Here is a 17,351-nt window from a genome sequence, read left to right as displayed (position 1 = left end):
TGCCTTTCAGATACACCATTTTGTTCAGAACTTCTAGGCATAGTAAATTGAGCTATTATCCCATAATCCTTTAAGTATTTAGTAAACAGCCCTTTAAGTTGTCCAGCATCATTATGTCTACCAAAATACTCACCACTACGATTAGATCTGACAATCTTTATAACTTTTCCTAACTGTTTCTCTACTTCAGTCCGAAAAATATTGAATTTGTCAAGAGACTTGGACTTTTCTTTAATCAAGTATAAGTATCCATATCGGGAATAGTCGTCAATAAATGTGATGCAATAAAAATTTATACACAAAGTAGCCGTGTATGGTCCATTAATATCAGTGTGAATAACCTCCAACATGTCAGAACTTCATACTGCGGATTTCTTCCTTATTTTAGTTATCTTACATCTACAACAGTATACGAAAGTTTTTATATCACTTTAAGAGTAGACATGATGTCAGCCTTTATAAGCCTTTCTACTCTTTCTCTAGATATATGATCAAGACATTTATGCCACAATGCATAAAACTGTTCCTTAGGAAAAGGCCTTTTGGAAATCACATTTTAAGTTGAATAAGCAACGTACATATCATTAGGAGATAAACATAATCGATACAATCTATTAGATAAATTGCAACACCCAACCTTATTTGAATTATAAAACATAAAAACACTATTACTCTTTATTTCAAAATAGTATCCACACATATCCAAACAAGATACAGAGACTAAATTATGTCTAAAAAAGGTACGTAAAAAGTGTTTCTCAGTATCATCCTAAAACCAGAATCTAAAATTAAAATAACATCTCCCACAAACTCGACGTGAACTTTAATGTTATTTCCCATAGTGAGCTTTAATTCATCTTGATTTGGCGTCCTTCGATTTATGAACCCCTATATAGTAAACGCAACATGATTAGTCGCACCGCTATCTAACCACCAAGAATTGGTCGGGGTTTCAAATAGATTGGATTTGCAAACAAATGCCAAAGAATCATTACCTTTAGGCTCACTCTTGATTCCCTTGGACAACCAAGCTTTATACTTATTGCAGCGTTTCTTTACGTGTCATTTATCCCTACAAAAGTAGTAAATAATAACATCCTTCTTGAAGAATGCTTTATTAGGGCCCAAATTGCTAGAAGGACCAGCAACTTTAGAATTTCCTTTATTATTATAAGGACTAGTAGCTTCATAATTACTTTTATGAGTATAATTTTTCGACTTCTTATCATTGTCACTACCAAAATTAGAAGTGTAAATGGCAAGGTGCCCTTTATCTTTCTTCAATTTTTCTTCCTTTGTCACACTACCTTTGCAATCAAGTCATTAATTGACCAAGTCTCATCTTGAGAATTATAATTGGTCTTGATAATCCCAAAATCAGGGGAGAAAGTATTTAGAGTTTGATGCACAATGCAAGCAGTGGGAATAACAACATTGAGAGCCTGAAACTTTGTCTATTAATCTATCATCCTCATAACATAATCTCTAACTCCACTAAAACCATCATACTTCATATTAGATAGTGTTTGCAGGTGTGTCCCTATCTCAGCATTAGACGAGACACGGTTTCTAGCTACTAAGACTTCCATCATTTGCCTAGCAGTACAGTTCGTAGACAAACTACTTTTCACATGTTCCTGAATGGAACGCTTCATGAACAACAAACAAATTCGATTGCTATTTTCCCAAGCAACAAAATGTGCTTTCTAAGCTTCTATACCCTCGGCAGTAAGATATGCCGACTGATCGGCAATAAGAGCCATATGAACATCAACCATCTCCATAGCAAACAAAAAATCTTCTCTCCATCTCTTAAAGTTTGAACTAGCAAGAACCTCAATTGTGACAGAGTTACCATTTACAAAAAAAAAAAAATGACCAAAAAAATAAGCAATATATATAATTAGCATCATGTGAGCATTGTATAACTTGACGTACAAGTACATGTCCAGAGAGTTACATGTAAAATTATATAATTACTTTTGGGTAGATTACATGATATGTACTTGTATACTTCCCTTACCAATCATTTGTAATATTTCACAAGGAAGCATGATTGTTGCAAAACTTAGTTCTTACATTTGGAAGATTTTGTTTCATAAAAGTTTCTAACAATAATCCATAAACTTTGGGATGTGAGGAAATGAAAAAATTTTGGTGGCGGCAAGATTTATGGATGAAATTGGAAAGTTTTATTAAATAATTGGGTTTGAGCATACTTTCTGGAGAAAATTCCAAATAATGACCCGAAGTGGACTAATTTTCTCAAATAAGCACCCGAAATGAACTGTGTGTCAGATAAAGACCTAAAATGAATCCATTGTCTCAAATAAGGACCCAAAATGAACTGTGTGTCGATAAAAACTTAAAGTGAATCCATTGTCTCTAAATAAAGACCTGAAGCTTCTTGGTCAACCAAAAATTCACCGGCTATCAAGCATGTGACATTTCGACGATTAGAGTTTGGGCAATTTTATCCAAAAAAAATCTAGGGAAAATTAACAAATCTTAAAACCGAAACAAAAAAAATCCTCAATTTTCTACGGTCTCCCCATTCCTTGTACCCATCCTCTGCAAAGTCAAAGATCAAAGTTCTCCCCATTCCTTGTACCCATCCTCCGCAAAGTCAAAGACCCAAATTCTCTGCTGGTCGAGTAAAGCAAGGGGCGACGAGAATTGAGTCGCGACGATGACCGAACAACGATTTGGTTGAGGAGCAGCGGGGGAAGAAGAAAGAAGAAAACACAAACATCTAAATAAATAACCTAAACTTAATTAATTTACAATTTTCTCTTTTTTCCAATCACAAATTTTTGACAAAATTGCCTCTATTTTAATCGCCGGAAAATATTTGCCGGCAAGGTCCTTAATAGAGATTAACTTGATCATTTCGGATCCTTATTTGACATAAAAATTTACTTCAAGTCCTTATTTGAAACAATGGGTCCACTTCGGGTCCTTATTTGACACAAAATTCACTTTTGGTCATTATTTGAGAAAATAGATTCACTCCAGGTCCTTATTTGGAATTTTCCCTGCTTTTGGAAAGTTGGCTGGGTCGGGCCACCCTTCAGCCCCATTTACATCCACCCCCGGGGAAAATACAGTATTGAGAGAGCTAATGAGTGAAGGTCACGGAAATGAAGAGAAGAAGAAAAATAGAGAAAGGTCCATCAGTAATGGGGACCAGGAAAGAGACCCGGATGACGCTTTTATCCAGAATGGTTTCAGGAAGGCTACCATTGCGATGAAGGCAGAAAAGACAGTATGTGCACATGCTTTCTATTGGATGCTTATATCGAACCACTAATTAAAAGCATGGTTGCAATTATAAAAAGAATCCGTATATGATTTATGGGCTGTGCATGTGAGTCCAATATATCCGTATTCATGATATTAATTAGTCTCACGTGAAATCCATGTGATCTAAAGATTGGAATGTATTGGGCTCATGTGCACAGAATATGGACATCACCCATAGATGTCTATATTTTATAACCTACTAATCGAGGACGTTGTTTATGGAAATTTCTTCCAATTTGGAAAGTGCACGGTGTCAAGAAATTTAAATTAGCCATTTTTTTCTTATCCTTGCACGGACAAGAAGAAAATGGAAATAGAAGATAGTCGTGGCACAGCACTAATGCCACCAAGTGAATAACTTAATATTGGAATAATTAATAAACACCCGCCTAGGTAGACTCGTTCGCTAAATATTTAAAATTCGCAATCGTTCAGAAAGCATGTGCTCTCCACCTAGAAAGCTTATGCTTTCCATCCTGCCTTTTCATTTGTTCATCTTCGTCTTCTTGTGCTGCAGGAAGGCATCCTCTCTTCATTTTTGCTCATCAAAGGAGAAAGGGTGAAGTCAGACAAAGGCAAACAGAGGGATGCACCGATTCGTTTCAAGTCGTTCCGTTGCGGTGCTTGTTGCTCCGACTCTTCTCTTCATGCTTGTATTCTATCATCTCAAGAAGAAGAAAAAGAGTGAAGAAAAAGAGAGCACTGAGAGACAATCTGCTCCTTCGCTCATCTCTCCGATACCTACAAGAGGAGGCACCGATCGATATGATGTATTCTTGAGCTTTAGAGGCTCAGATACCCGCAAGAGTTTCACCGATCACCTCTACCATAGTCTGGTCAACGCAGGGACTGTACCGATTTGTGTGTTCAGGGACAATAATAGCATCCCAATTGGCAAGGAATTTGGTTCACAGCTTCTCAATGCCATCACACAATCTAAAATTTCGATCCCCATCATCTCTGAAAATTATGCTTCGAGCAAATGGTGTCTCCGTGAGCTCATTCATATGATGCACTGCAAGAAGAGCATGTCACATATGGTGTTGCCTATTTTTTATAAAGTGGACCCATCGGATGTGCGGAATTTAAAAGGAAATTTTGGAAAGGCCTTCCGTTCGCAGAAGAAGCAGTTTGATGAGAAGGATATTAGGGAAGGGCGACAAGCACTTTCACAAGTGAGTTACTTAAGTGGATGGGAATCTGAGAAAATTGCAAACGGGTACTTCACTTCCCCCTTGAACTTCTTTTCTTTTTTTTTTTACCAAGTGTTGTTATACCCGCAAAACCAATGTAACAGATGAACTGCTTCCACTATGGCACCTATAATTTCATACGGTGTTCCCAAAACGTCGGTAAAATGTCCCGACGAACAACCATAGTGCCCCAAAGACGACAAACACCAGTATTCCCCAAGAAGCATTCTGAAAACTAAACGAACAACAACCAAAATCAAGGTATCCCATAGTGCCCGAGAATTTTACAATAGTCTCCAATCCAAAGCAAAAAACAAAGAAATGACAACCCCTCCAACCAATATTATTGATCATCAAAGAGTATGCCTACGGAGGACTGTGATGCTCAGTTATCCAAAGCCTGATCAGCACTATACAAAATCGACCAAAGGATCAGACATTTCGCATTAACCTTGTCTAGGCTCATAATCTCTTCTTATTTTTGTTGTTTGACAGGCATGAGGGAGAATTGGTAAAACTTGTGGTCCAAACTGTTGTAAGCGAGTTACGGAAAGATTTTCAGCTAGATGTTCCTAAGCAACTAGTTGCACTTGATGGTCAAGTGAAGGAAATTATGTTTTGGATAGACAGTCCTTCCGTTAATGCTCGAATGATTGGAATTTATGGTATGGGTGGAATAGGCAAGACAACTCTTGCCAAGTGCATCTACAATCAACTCTCAAATAAATTTCTACATGCCAGCTTCATTCCAGATATTCGAGAAACTATCCAACGCCACCGTATTGAGGATCTACAAAGTCAACTAATAACTGATATACTACGGATCAAATATCAAGTGTCTAAAGTTGATGATGGAATTAATATAATCAAATCTAGATTCAAAGGAAAAAAGGTTCTCATTCTTCTAGATGATATAGAACGGAAGGATCAATTAAATGCTTTGGCTAGAGAACGTAACTGGTTTACTTCAGGAAGTATTATCATTGTTACAACTAGATATGAAGCTATCCTTGATCAATCTGAATTTGAGGTAGACAAGAAGTATGAATTGAATGAAATAGACGAGAAGCATTCTTTGCTTTTATTTAACAGACATGCATTTCATATGGACCATTCTTTGAGGAACTTTGAGGATATCTCTCATGATATTATATCTACCATGGGTGGGCTTCCCTTGGCTCTTGAGGTCATAGGTTCATACTTGTATGGAAAAACAAATCGAAATGTATGGGATGATCTATTGAAGCAATTAAAAGAACAGCCGCATAGAGATGTGCAAAAGATCTTGAAGATAAGTTATGATGCATTAGATGATGGGCATAAGGAGATTTTTCTTGATATTGCATGTTTCCTTATTGGAAAAGAGAGCAAATTTGCTATTTACATGTGGAATGACTATGGATTGTATGCAAGTCAAGGAATTGAAGAGTTGAAGCTGAGGTGTTTAGTAAAAATTGGAGATGATGGTAAGTTAAGGATGCACGATCAATTAAGAGATCTTGGAAGGAGCATCATTTACCATGGACAACTGCATGAGGGATGTAGCAGAATATGCGTCAATAAGGAAGCCTCCAAAGTCCTAATGGAGAAAAAGGTAACATGTGGCACTCTTTTTTCTTTCCCTCTTCCTCATATTTTTCATATTTCTAATCTGGTCTATCCCAATCTTGATTCCAGTATAAATTGATGCTCCTATTATTTAACATCCATTCATGTCCATCATAGATCAACTGTGACAGCTCAATGGATTATAAATATTCCAAGGATAAAAATATCATATTATTTAGTTCATTGAGAAAAATTACACCTTTCAAAATTCTGATTTACAAACAATTTAAGATCCTTTAGTTATGGTTCTACCAAAAAAAAAAAAAAAAAAAAAAACTTCGTTTACATGGAGCATGTAATTTTCATATATAGTTGAAATGATTGATAATTTAAAAGATAAAGTTGAATTATAAACATCATAGACCAAATAAGTGAAGATTTCTTGGTTAAACAATCAATAGATAATATGTGCCAATTAAAGTGATTAATAATTAAGGAAAACAGTAGCATTTATTAAAAAAAATCATACTTGTCAAGCGAACGTATTGTGGTGTCCCTCTACCAGTTTATTGTCTCTTTTCATTCCTCTTTCCTCTTAATAGATACAATGGCAAAACTCCACAATGGGTGACGATTTGGCTGTTCTTCCTCTTACCACATTGCATGCATGATAGAATATTTCGCGACCCGGCAACGGGATTGGAGACTTTTAAGTTATTATGTTTTATTACACTTTAGGCTCCATTTATTTTGTAAAAAAAAAAAATGCTGAAAAATATTTTTCTTATTTTTTGGCATTTGAATCACTTAGGAAAATGAGGCAATGAGAAACATTTTCCTAGTCTCTATGTTTAAATTTAGAAAAATAATTCTCTTTAAAATATCAGAAATCATTCTCCAAAAAATGACTATATATCAATGTTTCGACTAGAAACTCTACATTAGGGCAAAGGAACCCCAATGCTTGTTCCCGAGCCCTTGACAATGGGACCTTGACCAAGCCTAGCTCTAAAGAAGTCAAGGCCAAAACCTCGGTGCTCGGGTCTTGGTCCAAGGAGGTTGGGCTTGGGACACTGGGTACCTATGGCTGGGCATAAGACTTTGGTATTGTTGCCAAACTCCTCAGTGCCTCGGTTCGAGCCCACAAATGTTGGGCCCGAGACGACATGCTTGTGCCCAAATCTCTAATACTCAGGCTTGGGCCCATTGAGGCTAAGCCTCGGTTCATAGCACCTAGGCTCGAGACCCTACACTTGGGATCAAGCCCATCAAGGCTAGGACTGTGATACTGGTACCAATGCCCGAGTTCCCGTTACCCAAGCCATGTCCATCAAGGCCATGCCTATTTCCATTGAGGTTAGGATTAGGACCTTGGTGCTTGGGCCCAAGCCTTTGTCCCTGGTACCCAAACCCGTGTTCATCGAGGCCGAGCTCAAGATGGTGTCGCTGACTAGATCCATGTTGCCCATGCTCGAGTCCTTGGTGCTTGAGCTCGGGTCCCAAGTCCATTGAGGTTGGGTTTGGGACAGTGGCGTTTGTTTTGGGTCAATCAAGGCCAGGCTTGAAACCACAGCGCCCACGCCCATCAAGATCGAGCTCGAGCCCAGGTCCTTAACCCCTATACCTAAATCTATTGAGGTTGTGATCATGACCCCAAAGCCTATCCCTCAATCCCCATTGCCGAGGTACATCGAGGCCAAGCTTGGTCTCTAATGCCTAGGTTGAGGTCCATCAAGGTTGGACTAGGGACCTTGGTGCCAGTCATTAGTGCCTAAATAATATATGTCTATTTAGGAAATTCAAATTAGATTTTCCTTATCGAATGATGGAAAATATTTTCTAATTTATTTTTAGGTTTCAACAAACACAAAAAAAGTATTATCATTTTTTTAAATAACTTATTGAAAAACATTTTCTGTAAATATCTGCAATACAAATGGAGCTTTAGAGTGATACTTTTTCTCATTGCCGAGAGCAAGAAGACCTTATGTATAATCTACAATTTTTTTTTCTTTTTGTTTGGTGGTAGAAAGTGACCGCTAGGGGTTCCCAAGCTCAAGCAGTAAGGTCATTTGGGCAGAGTCCAAAGATTTAGAGCTGATCATGGCTTTGACCGTACAATGAAGTCGCTGGTGATTTTTGTGGAGTTTTTTTTAAAGGATTGTTGTTATAGGCAGATGGGGATTTTTGTTATAGCATTAACTTCCATTTTGTTTGATAAAAATGAAATAAAAACACAAAAGATTACAAAAATGAAACACAAAATAAAAAAGAATTGGCCGATTCCATGTAAACCCTAGAATCATAGATTCGGCTCTGAGGTCGGTTCCATGGTATACAAAATAGATTTTGGAATTTAAAAATGGAAATCAATGTGATAAGATAGGCTCAAGTTCTAGTTTCAAGTAACTTATCCTAGAATTGCACACCCCTACAATCAACTAATGGACTGGAGTATGGCCTATGTGGCACAATTAGATTATGCAACATTTTCTTATGACTTCCACATGCATCAATTGTGTCCAACGTTAGTTGCCACATAATCCTATCAAGAGTGATTGGTTTCAGAAGATAGCAATTGAGAACTGAACCAATTGGTTTTGTAACTGTTGATTCCAGTCCATTTTTTATATTTTCAGTAAAAATCAGATTTCATAGTAAAATAAATAAGTTGCATCATTTCACCACAAAAACATGGTCAAGATGTTGAAGATCATGGTTCTATTCTCGATTAGTCCAAAAGCATTTTAATTTCAAAGCGGCTTTGAAACCAGGCCCGAACCAATTCCCTGGTCAAATTCGGCCTTGGATCAGAAAACCAAATCATAAAACAAATGGCAAAAGAGTAATTTCTCCCTTTTAGAGGGCACTTTTTCTCTGACCATCCCCATAACACCCCTTTGGCGATTATATAATATCCTCTCCATCAACACGTCCTGTGAGCCCAACTTTTATCATCATCCTCTTATTATTTTAAAAGTTATGTTAATTTACAAAGCTCACATAAGAATAAGTATAATGTTAGCAGAGCCGCATATAGCCTGTGTATAGAGTCTTGTAGACATTAAACAAATTCCAACTACATAAATAACACCATTTCTAGGTCGAATTTTTCCTTAATGTCTCACCCATGCATTTTCTTGAAAAGGTTGAATGAGGGGTGCTACTGGCTTTAAGTTACTTTGCTCTAAAAATGAGTACTGGTTTATAATTTCTAATTCACCTATTAGGATGGCATACCCATGCTAAAAATGAACACCATCAATTTACATAAAGATACCTCCAGAAAACATATGTGACAAAAGTGGGTACTAACAACTATATAAATTCCATAACGGTGGGTACTCCAGTACCTCTCATTGCCAGGTTAGACATAAAATTAATTCTGACTAGATAGTTCAAACAAGAAATTATTTGTACTTAATAGTGCAAGGAATCAAACTTGTATCATGTGCCTAATCTACATATACAAGCACATTTCTTAACCACCAAACCAGCTGCGTGGGGTTGCTTCTCAGACATTTAAGCTATATCTTTCAGAGAACGATCAACTGTTTCATTGCTTTCAGTAACTTGCTTCTAATTCCGAATCCAAAAGAAGTTGACCATTTGATACATTGAAATATTAAAAAAAATATAATTACCAGACATGTCTCTTTGGCTTTTAACAAAGCGTGGCTGGGTGCTCCCTTTGATCTAGAATCGCACCGCTGCGCCATTCAAGCAACTGGCTGAGTCTTGCTGGAGGTCCAGCCATTGACCAGTAGCTTTGGCTACTTGTGACCTGCGTCATGGACACATCTCAGTTTGTCTTTGGACGTCCGCTCGGTGCCAAAGCTCCAAAATTTGCATACGGATTCGGATATCCATATCGAGTTGGGGCTTGATTTATTTATGGTGGAACTTGAGACACTAATCCAATAAAAAGTTTTGTCTATGTTGGAAATTAATGCTCTAGCTTTTCAAACGTTGATACTTGAACGTTATTGAACACTGTCACTGATCAACAAAATTTATGGGGAAAAATATAAGTATTGTTATCAAAGTCATTCAAAACGATATGGTATTCTTTTCACCATATTCTACTAATAAAATGATCTGCATGTTTTTACTTATAAGATGCAAAAAGAAACGGCGCCAATCTTAGTCAGATAACTGTATTTCTCTAGAAACTTTCATATGGCAAAGTTTGCTAAAGGATATTGCCCAGCATCCACAAACTGTTGTTCCATATGCCATGCTACCATGAAAGGAAGTTAATTAGTCCATCTTTAGTTGGTCTGAAAGCAACTTTTTTCCCGATCCCCGTCAAAATCTAAACTATTTTCCAATTTCTAAAAAATATATTGCCAGAATATCATCACATCACCTTTTAAACATACTTTACAAGAAAAATTTCAATCATGTGCTTCATTAGCTACTTAACAAGTGACCCATGGGCACTCTTTCATAAATCTTTTGAAAAATTATGAATACTTAATACAGTAAACTTAAAGTCAACAATGGCATGTTTTGAAAGTTTCCTGTATTTCGTCTTGCATAAAAGTCAAAATGCATGGGCTACAAAATTCTAAAAAAAAAAAAAAAACAATATGTAAAACATTGAGGTGCTTCTGTCTTAGGATTTTTTGAAGCAAGAAGCATTTTTCTTTTTATATTCATTTTTAAATATTGTTGAAATTTCAAAAGATTATCAGATAAACAACACTTAAAAAAATTTAAAGCCAATCTGAACACTGAATAGATTCATTTGATATATATAGGAAACTAAAAGGATCCAAGCAGTTCGTCCCGACGACTATTGTGGTGACCCATTTTTGGATGGTGGGCCCGCTGACCATCTCCAGACATATACAAATGAGCATTTGAAAAACATACGGCGCTCAAGGTTCCTTCAAATGAGAGGGGCAGGTTTAAGCAGAGTCTATGATGAACTGTATTTTGAATTACGATGGCTTCATTGGTTTGATATTGAACACAGCCTGTCTTTTTCGGCAATAAATTTGTATATACCGAAATTAGTTGTGCTGCAATTGTCACACAGCCAGATCACAGAGGATTCTGCAAAATGGAGTTCACGCATGGTAAGATGGAAAAAATAACATCCCTTGTGGTTTTTTTTTCTTGTCAATCCACTCATGTTTTGATAGCCTTTTCTCCTTCGTATAGATTGCAAAGGGGCTGAAAGTTCTCGAACTTGAAAGTTGCAATGATTTAAGAAGTACTCCCGATCTCTCGGCTTTCACACAATTGGAGATTCTCATCTTAAGACAATGTTACAAACTGAAGAAAGTCCACCCTTCTATTGGCAAAGTCAAGAGCCTCATTTCGCTGGACTTGAGTGGATGTAAAAGTCTCGAAGTGCTACCAAGAGAAATGGGCGAATTAGAAGAACTAAAAGAACTTATTTTGGATGAAGCTATTATTAAAGACATTCCTACGTCAATTGGTTCTTTGAGGAAGCTGGAGATACTGAGTGCCTTCCGTTGTTCCTCTTTGAGGCAAATTCCTAACTCAATTGGAAATCTTTCTTCTCTTCAACATATTAACTTAGGGGGTTGTCAGTCATTGAGAGAAATCCCAAGCTCAATTGGAAACCCTTCTTCTCTCCAACACATTAACCTAGGGGATTGTCAGTCATTGAGAGAAATCCCTAACTCAATTGGGGATTTACAGAATTTGCAACATCTAGACATTAGTAGTTCTGGGATTGAAAAGTTACCTAGTGTTATTGGAAGGTTGAAAAAACTCCAGAATCTAAGTCTCGGGTTTTGCACTAATGCAAAAGGCGAAATTCCAAGTGAAATTGGTGAGTTGTCTTCACTCAAGATTCTAAAAATCATTTGTGCACATATGTCTTACCTACCAGAAAGCATTCAAAATCTTTCTTCTCTCCAACACCTTAGCCTACAGGGTTGTTACAAGCTTTGGGAGCTACCAGAGCTTCCTTCCGGCTTAACATATCTGGCACTCTCTTGTCAAAGCCCTAGGTTGCCACAGCTTGACAAATTGAAGTACTTGGAAGATTTGACAATAGATTGTAGTTCCATTGAAACATTGGACCTTTCACAATTAAACCGTTTGAAACGGTTACATGCTAAGTATTGCCATAATCTAGTTGAAATTCAAGGCCATTATAATTTGAAGTTCTTAGAGGAGATATGTATATTTTGCTGCATGTCCATTGAAAGGCTGATTCTTCCAGAATTGCAGTGTCTACAGCAATTACAGGCTATCTACTGCGACAATCTAGTTGAAATTCGAGGTCTTGATAAGGCAGAGTTCCTAGAGGCATTGGATATCTCTCATTGTGGATCTATTAAAAGATTACCAAACCTCTCATGCTTTGAGACCTTGGAAAAGTTGAACATCAATGGCTGTCGTAATCTCTGTAGTCTTAAGTCTCTTGAGAGATTCTTGTCTTGCCGAAGCATATGCATAACAGGGTGCCAATCCCTAGAAGAACTACCAAACCTGTCTAAATTTAAAATTTTAGAGAATTTCACGATGACCTATGTGCTTGGTGTTACTAAGATTCCTGGGGTTGAGGAATCAAGATCTCTCACACACATAGATATCTCAGGATGTAGATCGATAGAGGCTTTGCCAGATTTGTCGGGATGTGAGAAGTTACAATCTTTAGTGGTACGAGGCTGCAAAAAGCTTACTCAGTTTCGGGGACTTGAAAAGTTGAATTTGATTTATTTGGATATTTCGGGGTGCAATGCATCAGAAATCATGCCGAAATTACCTGGAACACACGTCGTTACAAATAATGAAGGGGAGGAATATGTTATTCGTGACATAAGTATTATATTGCGGTGATAATTATATGACAACTCTTATACTCATATTAGAGACAAGTCAAAGTTTCTTTAACAGAGGTAAATAAGCAGTGCACTATCATTTTTCTTCCTAGATTCACCATCTTCTTTTGCAAAGAAGGTTTTCGTTGACAGGGTCATGCACTTTCCTAAATTCCTAGTCTTAAATAGTTGAAGGAGTGGAGGGGTTGTTCGTAGAAGCTGACATGATGCTCAAGCAAAAATCAACATGTAGATCCATATATGGGTCCAGGTACCTTAGAAGGCATTGGTCATCTGGTATGATTCTTCATCCTTTAATAATGAATTGTGTGAGCAAATTGAGTGATACTTTTCTATAATTAAGGAATAGTTTTCTCAACACTGGGTATCCATCTGATCCAGATTTGCCTAAATAAGCTTGTTGTTGATTGCATTATAGCAATGATTTTTTTATTTAGGATCAGTAGGTAGTTTTGGCAGACTGCAAACAGACTAGCGGCTTGTGAGGCAACAGGAGAAGATATTAACATAGGTGAACAAGAATTACCCGATAATTTACAGTTTAATTTTCGGTAAACCCAGGATTCGAACTCTTAATCTAGAAGCAATGATCTTCAGCTACTTAATATCGTGAACTGCGCTGCAAAGTCCAATTTTAGCTAATTCTGAAGTTAATAGTCTTAATTGAAAAAATCCTTGGACATTTTGAATTCCTTTTTGAGTTATCTTGTGTCAAATTTGATTGATGACAGATTTCATGTTTAGAACAAACATCTTTCGTTCTTCCGCAACGATCGAAAACCCTGTCAAGTTTCTTATTGTTCTCTCGATGTTCCTCTTGAACCTTCCAAGACGAGCATTATTCCCAGTAAGTATGAGAAACTCAGCTAAAATAAACATCATGGTTCAAGTGTTTTTGGTTGTCGATTAAAAAAATTGAAAAGTAGTTTTGGCTAGTTTGTCGTACATGATTGTAGACCAGATTTTTATAATCAGTAGTCAGAACTGTTGTTTTTCAAGATTACGAAGCAAGGTAAACTGGCGCTGCTTTTGTGACAGGTCGGGTGGTCTATGTAATGAAAGGCTTACTTTTGGACTTCAATTAAATAGAGCTGTAAGGATGAAGTTTTGCATAATTGGGACAATTGTTTGCCCATTCTGTTAAACAGGTTGGGGCGAGGAGCACAAGAGTTTACTCACTAGTTTGCATCCCAGTTGATCCTATTATTGTGATGGAATCATTTTATCACATGATTGATCTGGGTCTTGCTAACTTCGCTGAAGAATTTCAAATTCCATTCCAGAGACCAATCAAAATGACGGGGGGATTTTGCAGAGGAATCGTCAACAACGGTTCAGTCTTGCATGCAAACCTTGAAGAGGCTTGTAGGTCAATTGGAGTGTTTACTGGAGGTTTTGATGCTTGTGAAGATCCAAACACTTAATCGGGTCTCAACAGCACAGACGGGAATGACTGTGAAGGTAGTTTCTTCATCCTCATTAGGTTCTACTTGTTAATCTTATATGTATCTGCTGATTTCTTCTGTATGGAAACCTAATGCAGAGTTGTCTGATGCTGCTGCGTTTTGATGATATCACTCTCAAACTCAATGAGGCTCTACAGAGGGAGGTGAGATTGCCAGTCATACCATAACTACAAGGGACTAACTTGTCTGCTTATATTATATGAGCGGTGGGATTTCACCTTAAAATTAGTATACAAGGATGCATGATGACAATCTCATCCGTTTTCTGTAAGTCTATTAGTGTGGTAATATTCTTTGAATGTTGCTGCATAGGTTTCAGATTCGATAAGCTCAGTTCTCATGTATGCATTATTGAGTTTGTAAAGTTGAAATCTGCATCAAAGCAATATATTCTGTATTGCTGATTTTGCTAATTGCGTATTGTGAAATAACCAAGTAACAAGGACAGCTTTCTGTTCCGTAGTTTAGGCAATTCAGCATTACAGCATTATCTTATTAACATCAGCTCTGTTCCTAAACACAAACAAGGAAAGCGTTGCTGATTGCTTACTCCTCCCACGTTTGTTGTTTGCTTTTTCATCGGCTAGCTAATGAAGTCTCTGTTGATTGTGGTCCAGCTACAACAATTAGAGACATCAGGAATGTGTGGCAAGATATGTCCCCAGATTTTGGTGTTGGGGCAAATGATGTTTATGCGTTTGTACCTTATCTTTCATGGGGTAGATTGTGATGCTATATGGTCTCAAATATCTCATTTATTGATAATTAGTTGATCCTATCCTTCTTGTGTAGATTCAAGCTGCATTTCATGAAATTCAAAGGAAGTTCCTAAACACGGAAGGATGGAGAAGAGGGCAGGAATGAGCAATGTCATCAGACATTATGGAAAGGCATTCCAAAATTTGTGCTATTGGCGTTTATCGTGTGCTCCGTGTTATCAACCATCTTCATAGGATTCCTGATATTAAGCGACCTCCTCAGTAGAGTAGGAGTCCTTTGCAAGGTTGGACATCGTGCTATTCTTTAGCAAAGGCTGAAGCTCAAAATGCTTGCAGGAAGACCGCATGTGGAGGTGGTTCTGTACGTGAAGTTGAGCATAAAATAAAATTCGTTAACAAGATTAACGTTTAGATGTCCACTTCAAGCTATAAATTTGTGACTGCAAGAGAAACCTTTTTTCATGGGAAAGGCAATTGTCTTGGAATCAGCAAAAAATCTGTCAAATGAAGCCAAGAGTTTGGTTGAATAGTTTTCCAAGAAGATGGTAGTTTCTCATTTGGAAGAATTCTGAACATGAAATAGAAGTTTTCATTAGTGGACAATCATCGCCCTCGTCTGGTTACCTCAGAAAATTCATATATTGGCATTTTGCACTCCTTCTCCCCCCACTCAAGCTTCTCTCATGGCAGAGCAGTGACGGTAGCTCAGAGTCCTCTTTCAAAAGCTTAGCGACTTTGCATGACTACGACTATAGGTCCTCCATTTCTCTGATCTAACCTGCTTCCTCTTGATCACGGTTCTCAGCTGTGACTTCGCGTCTCTAACTGCCATTGTTTCATATTTCCTCTGCTTCAACTTGATTTGCAGGTTTTTCACCTTTCGCGTTTCATTAGCTCATATTTCTAGAAATCATAGTTCATTTCTAGAATTTGCAAGCCCAGTACCGTAAATTTAATTGGCTTCTCGTGTTTTGCATGGCTTCTCTGAAGCTGGAGTGTGTGGTACTGAAATTGTCTTTCTTGCATATGGTGTGATGTCTGCAATGACCAGAAGCGATGAATCATGGCCATAGCTATTAGAAATCAGAATAGGCTCACTATTCGCTTATGGACTTGCACAAGTTGCAACCCTGAATCTTCCGTGTGGGTTACTTGTCAGTGCAGTTCCTTGGTCTTATTTACTAAACCTGTCTTAAAAATGTGAAGCCCACTCTGTTCTCTGGTAGTAACATAAGTGGAAACGACAGTTCATTCTCTTTAACATTTTCAATAACAAATATAGTTATATTGCTAATTAAGATAGAGATATGACGTTGTTTTCCTTTCATGCTTGTTTTTATCATAATGACATGCGTCATTGTGTCTGTTTTGCCAAGGAGAATAATTGTGGTTAAGGCCTGTGAGAGATTATGTAGGCTACTTCTTGCATTTTACAAGTCATGTACATTGTAGTATAAAGAATGACTTAATGAAAAGTAAAACGGGAACTTTAGATCCTTGACTTTACTCCTTGTGAGTCGAATTTTGGAGCATGTTGCTCTCAGACTGATTAATCCTCCAATGATAGGTTTATAGTCACGGCCAAGAGGAAAATGATAGGTTTATAGTGATCATTCTGCCGATCACATCAAGATTTTTCCACATAATGTCAAGCACCTGCTGTTGCACTCGGACTGGCAGTAGAATGTTTTTTTTTTATCAACATCTATATATAATCAGAAAATCCTTTCTTCTACCACCATATTGTTGAGCGCAATATTCTCCTAACCTTTTGTTCTGTGATATCCTTTTAAGGTTCATCCTGGATGATCTATCTAGATCTAGATAAGGTATCTGTTGGAAGTAAACATGAGTTCTTTTTCTTGTAGATAAGGTATCTTCTTGACTAATTGAGATAGATACACATTATCCCAATTTATCAGTCAATCCTTCTAATCTGATCTCTATTCATTCTGAGTAGAACATGCAGAATTTTCTTTGTGCCAGTCATCGCTGTGGCAATGATGATCAATTCTCATGAGTAGGTGAAGTTATACTTCGCTTTGCTGTCCATCTATATTTTGGAATAACATAATGTTTGTGAGGGACTTCAGGATATATGTTTCGCTGAGGTTAAAAATTAGAAAGTTCCAGATGGAGCTTAGTCAGGGATCAACGTTGCTAGCATCATGATGTACGGTGGTGGCTCGACTATTAACCTTAAAATGCTGAAAGTCAGATGAATTCTCTCAACTAAAGCCGTTTTTTATCTGCACCTTCTTTGATATTGCCAACGATTATAATTATTTTTTGAGG

General features: G+C 37.3%; 1 protein-coding gene across 1 annotated transcript; it reads left to right on the top strand.

Annotated features, from left to right (window-relative positions):
- Window positions 1-3,121: 3,121 nt before the first annotated feature.
- Window positions 3,122-14,295, top strand: LOC104435059 (disease resistance protein RUN1-like). The gene is made up of 5 exons (XM_039313280.1): window positions 3,122-3,265; window positions 3,821-3,956; window positions 4,150-4,522; window positions 4,992-6,090; window positions 14,020-14,295. Exons 1-5 carry the CDS (start codon window positions 3,122-3,124, stop codon window positions 14,293-14,295), a joined length of 2,028 nt encoding a protein of 675 aa, XP_039169214.1.
- Window positions 14,296-17,351: the final 3,056 nt, after the last annotated feature.

Source organism: Eucalyptus grandis, chromosome 5 (assembly GCF_016545825.1).
Source record: "Eucalyptus grandis isolate ANBG69807.140 chromosome 5, ASM1654582v1, whole genome shotgun sequence".
In the NCBI taxonomy this organism is placed as follows: Eukaryota; Viridiplantae; Streptophyta; class Magnoliopsida; order Myrtales; family Myrtaceae; genus Eucalyptus; species Eucalyptus grandis.
This window is presented reverse-complemented; position numbering and strand designations above follow the sequence as displayed.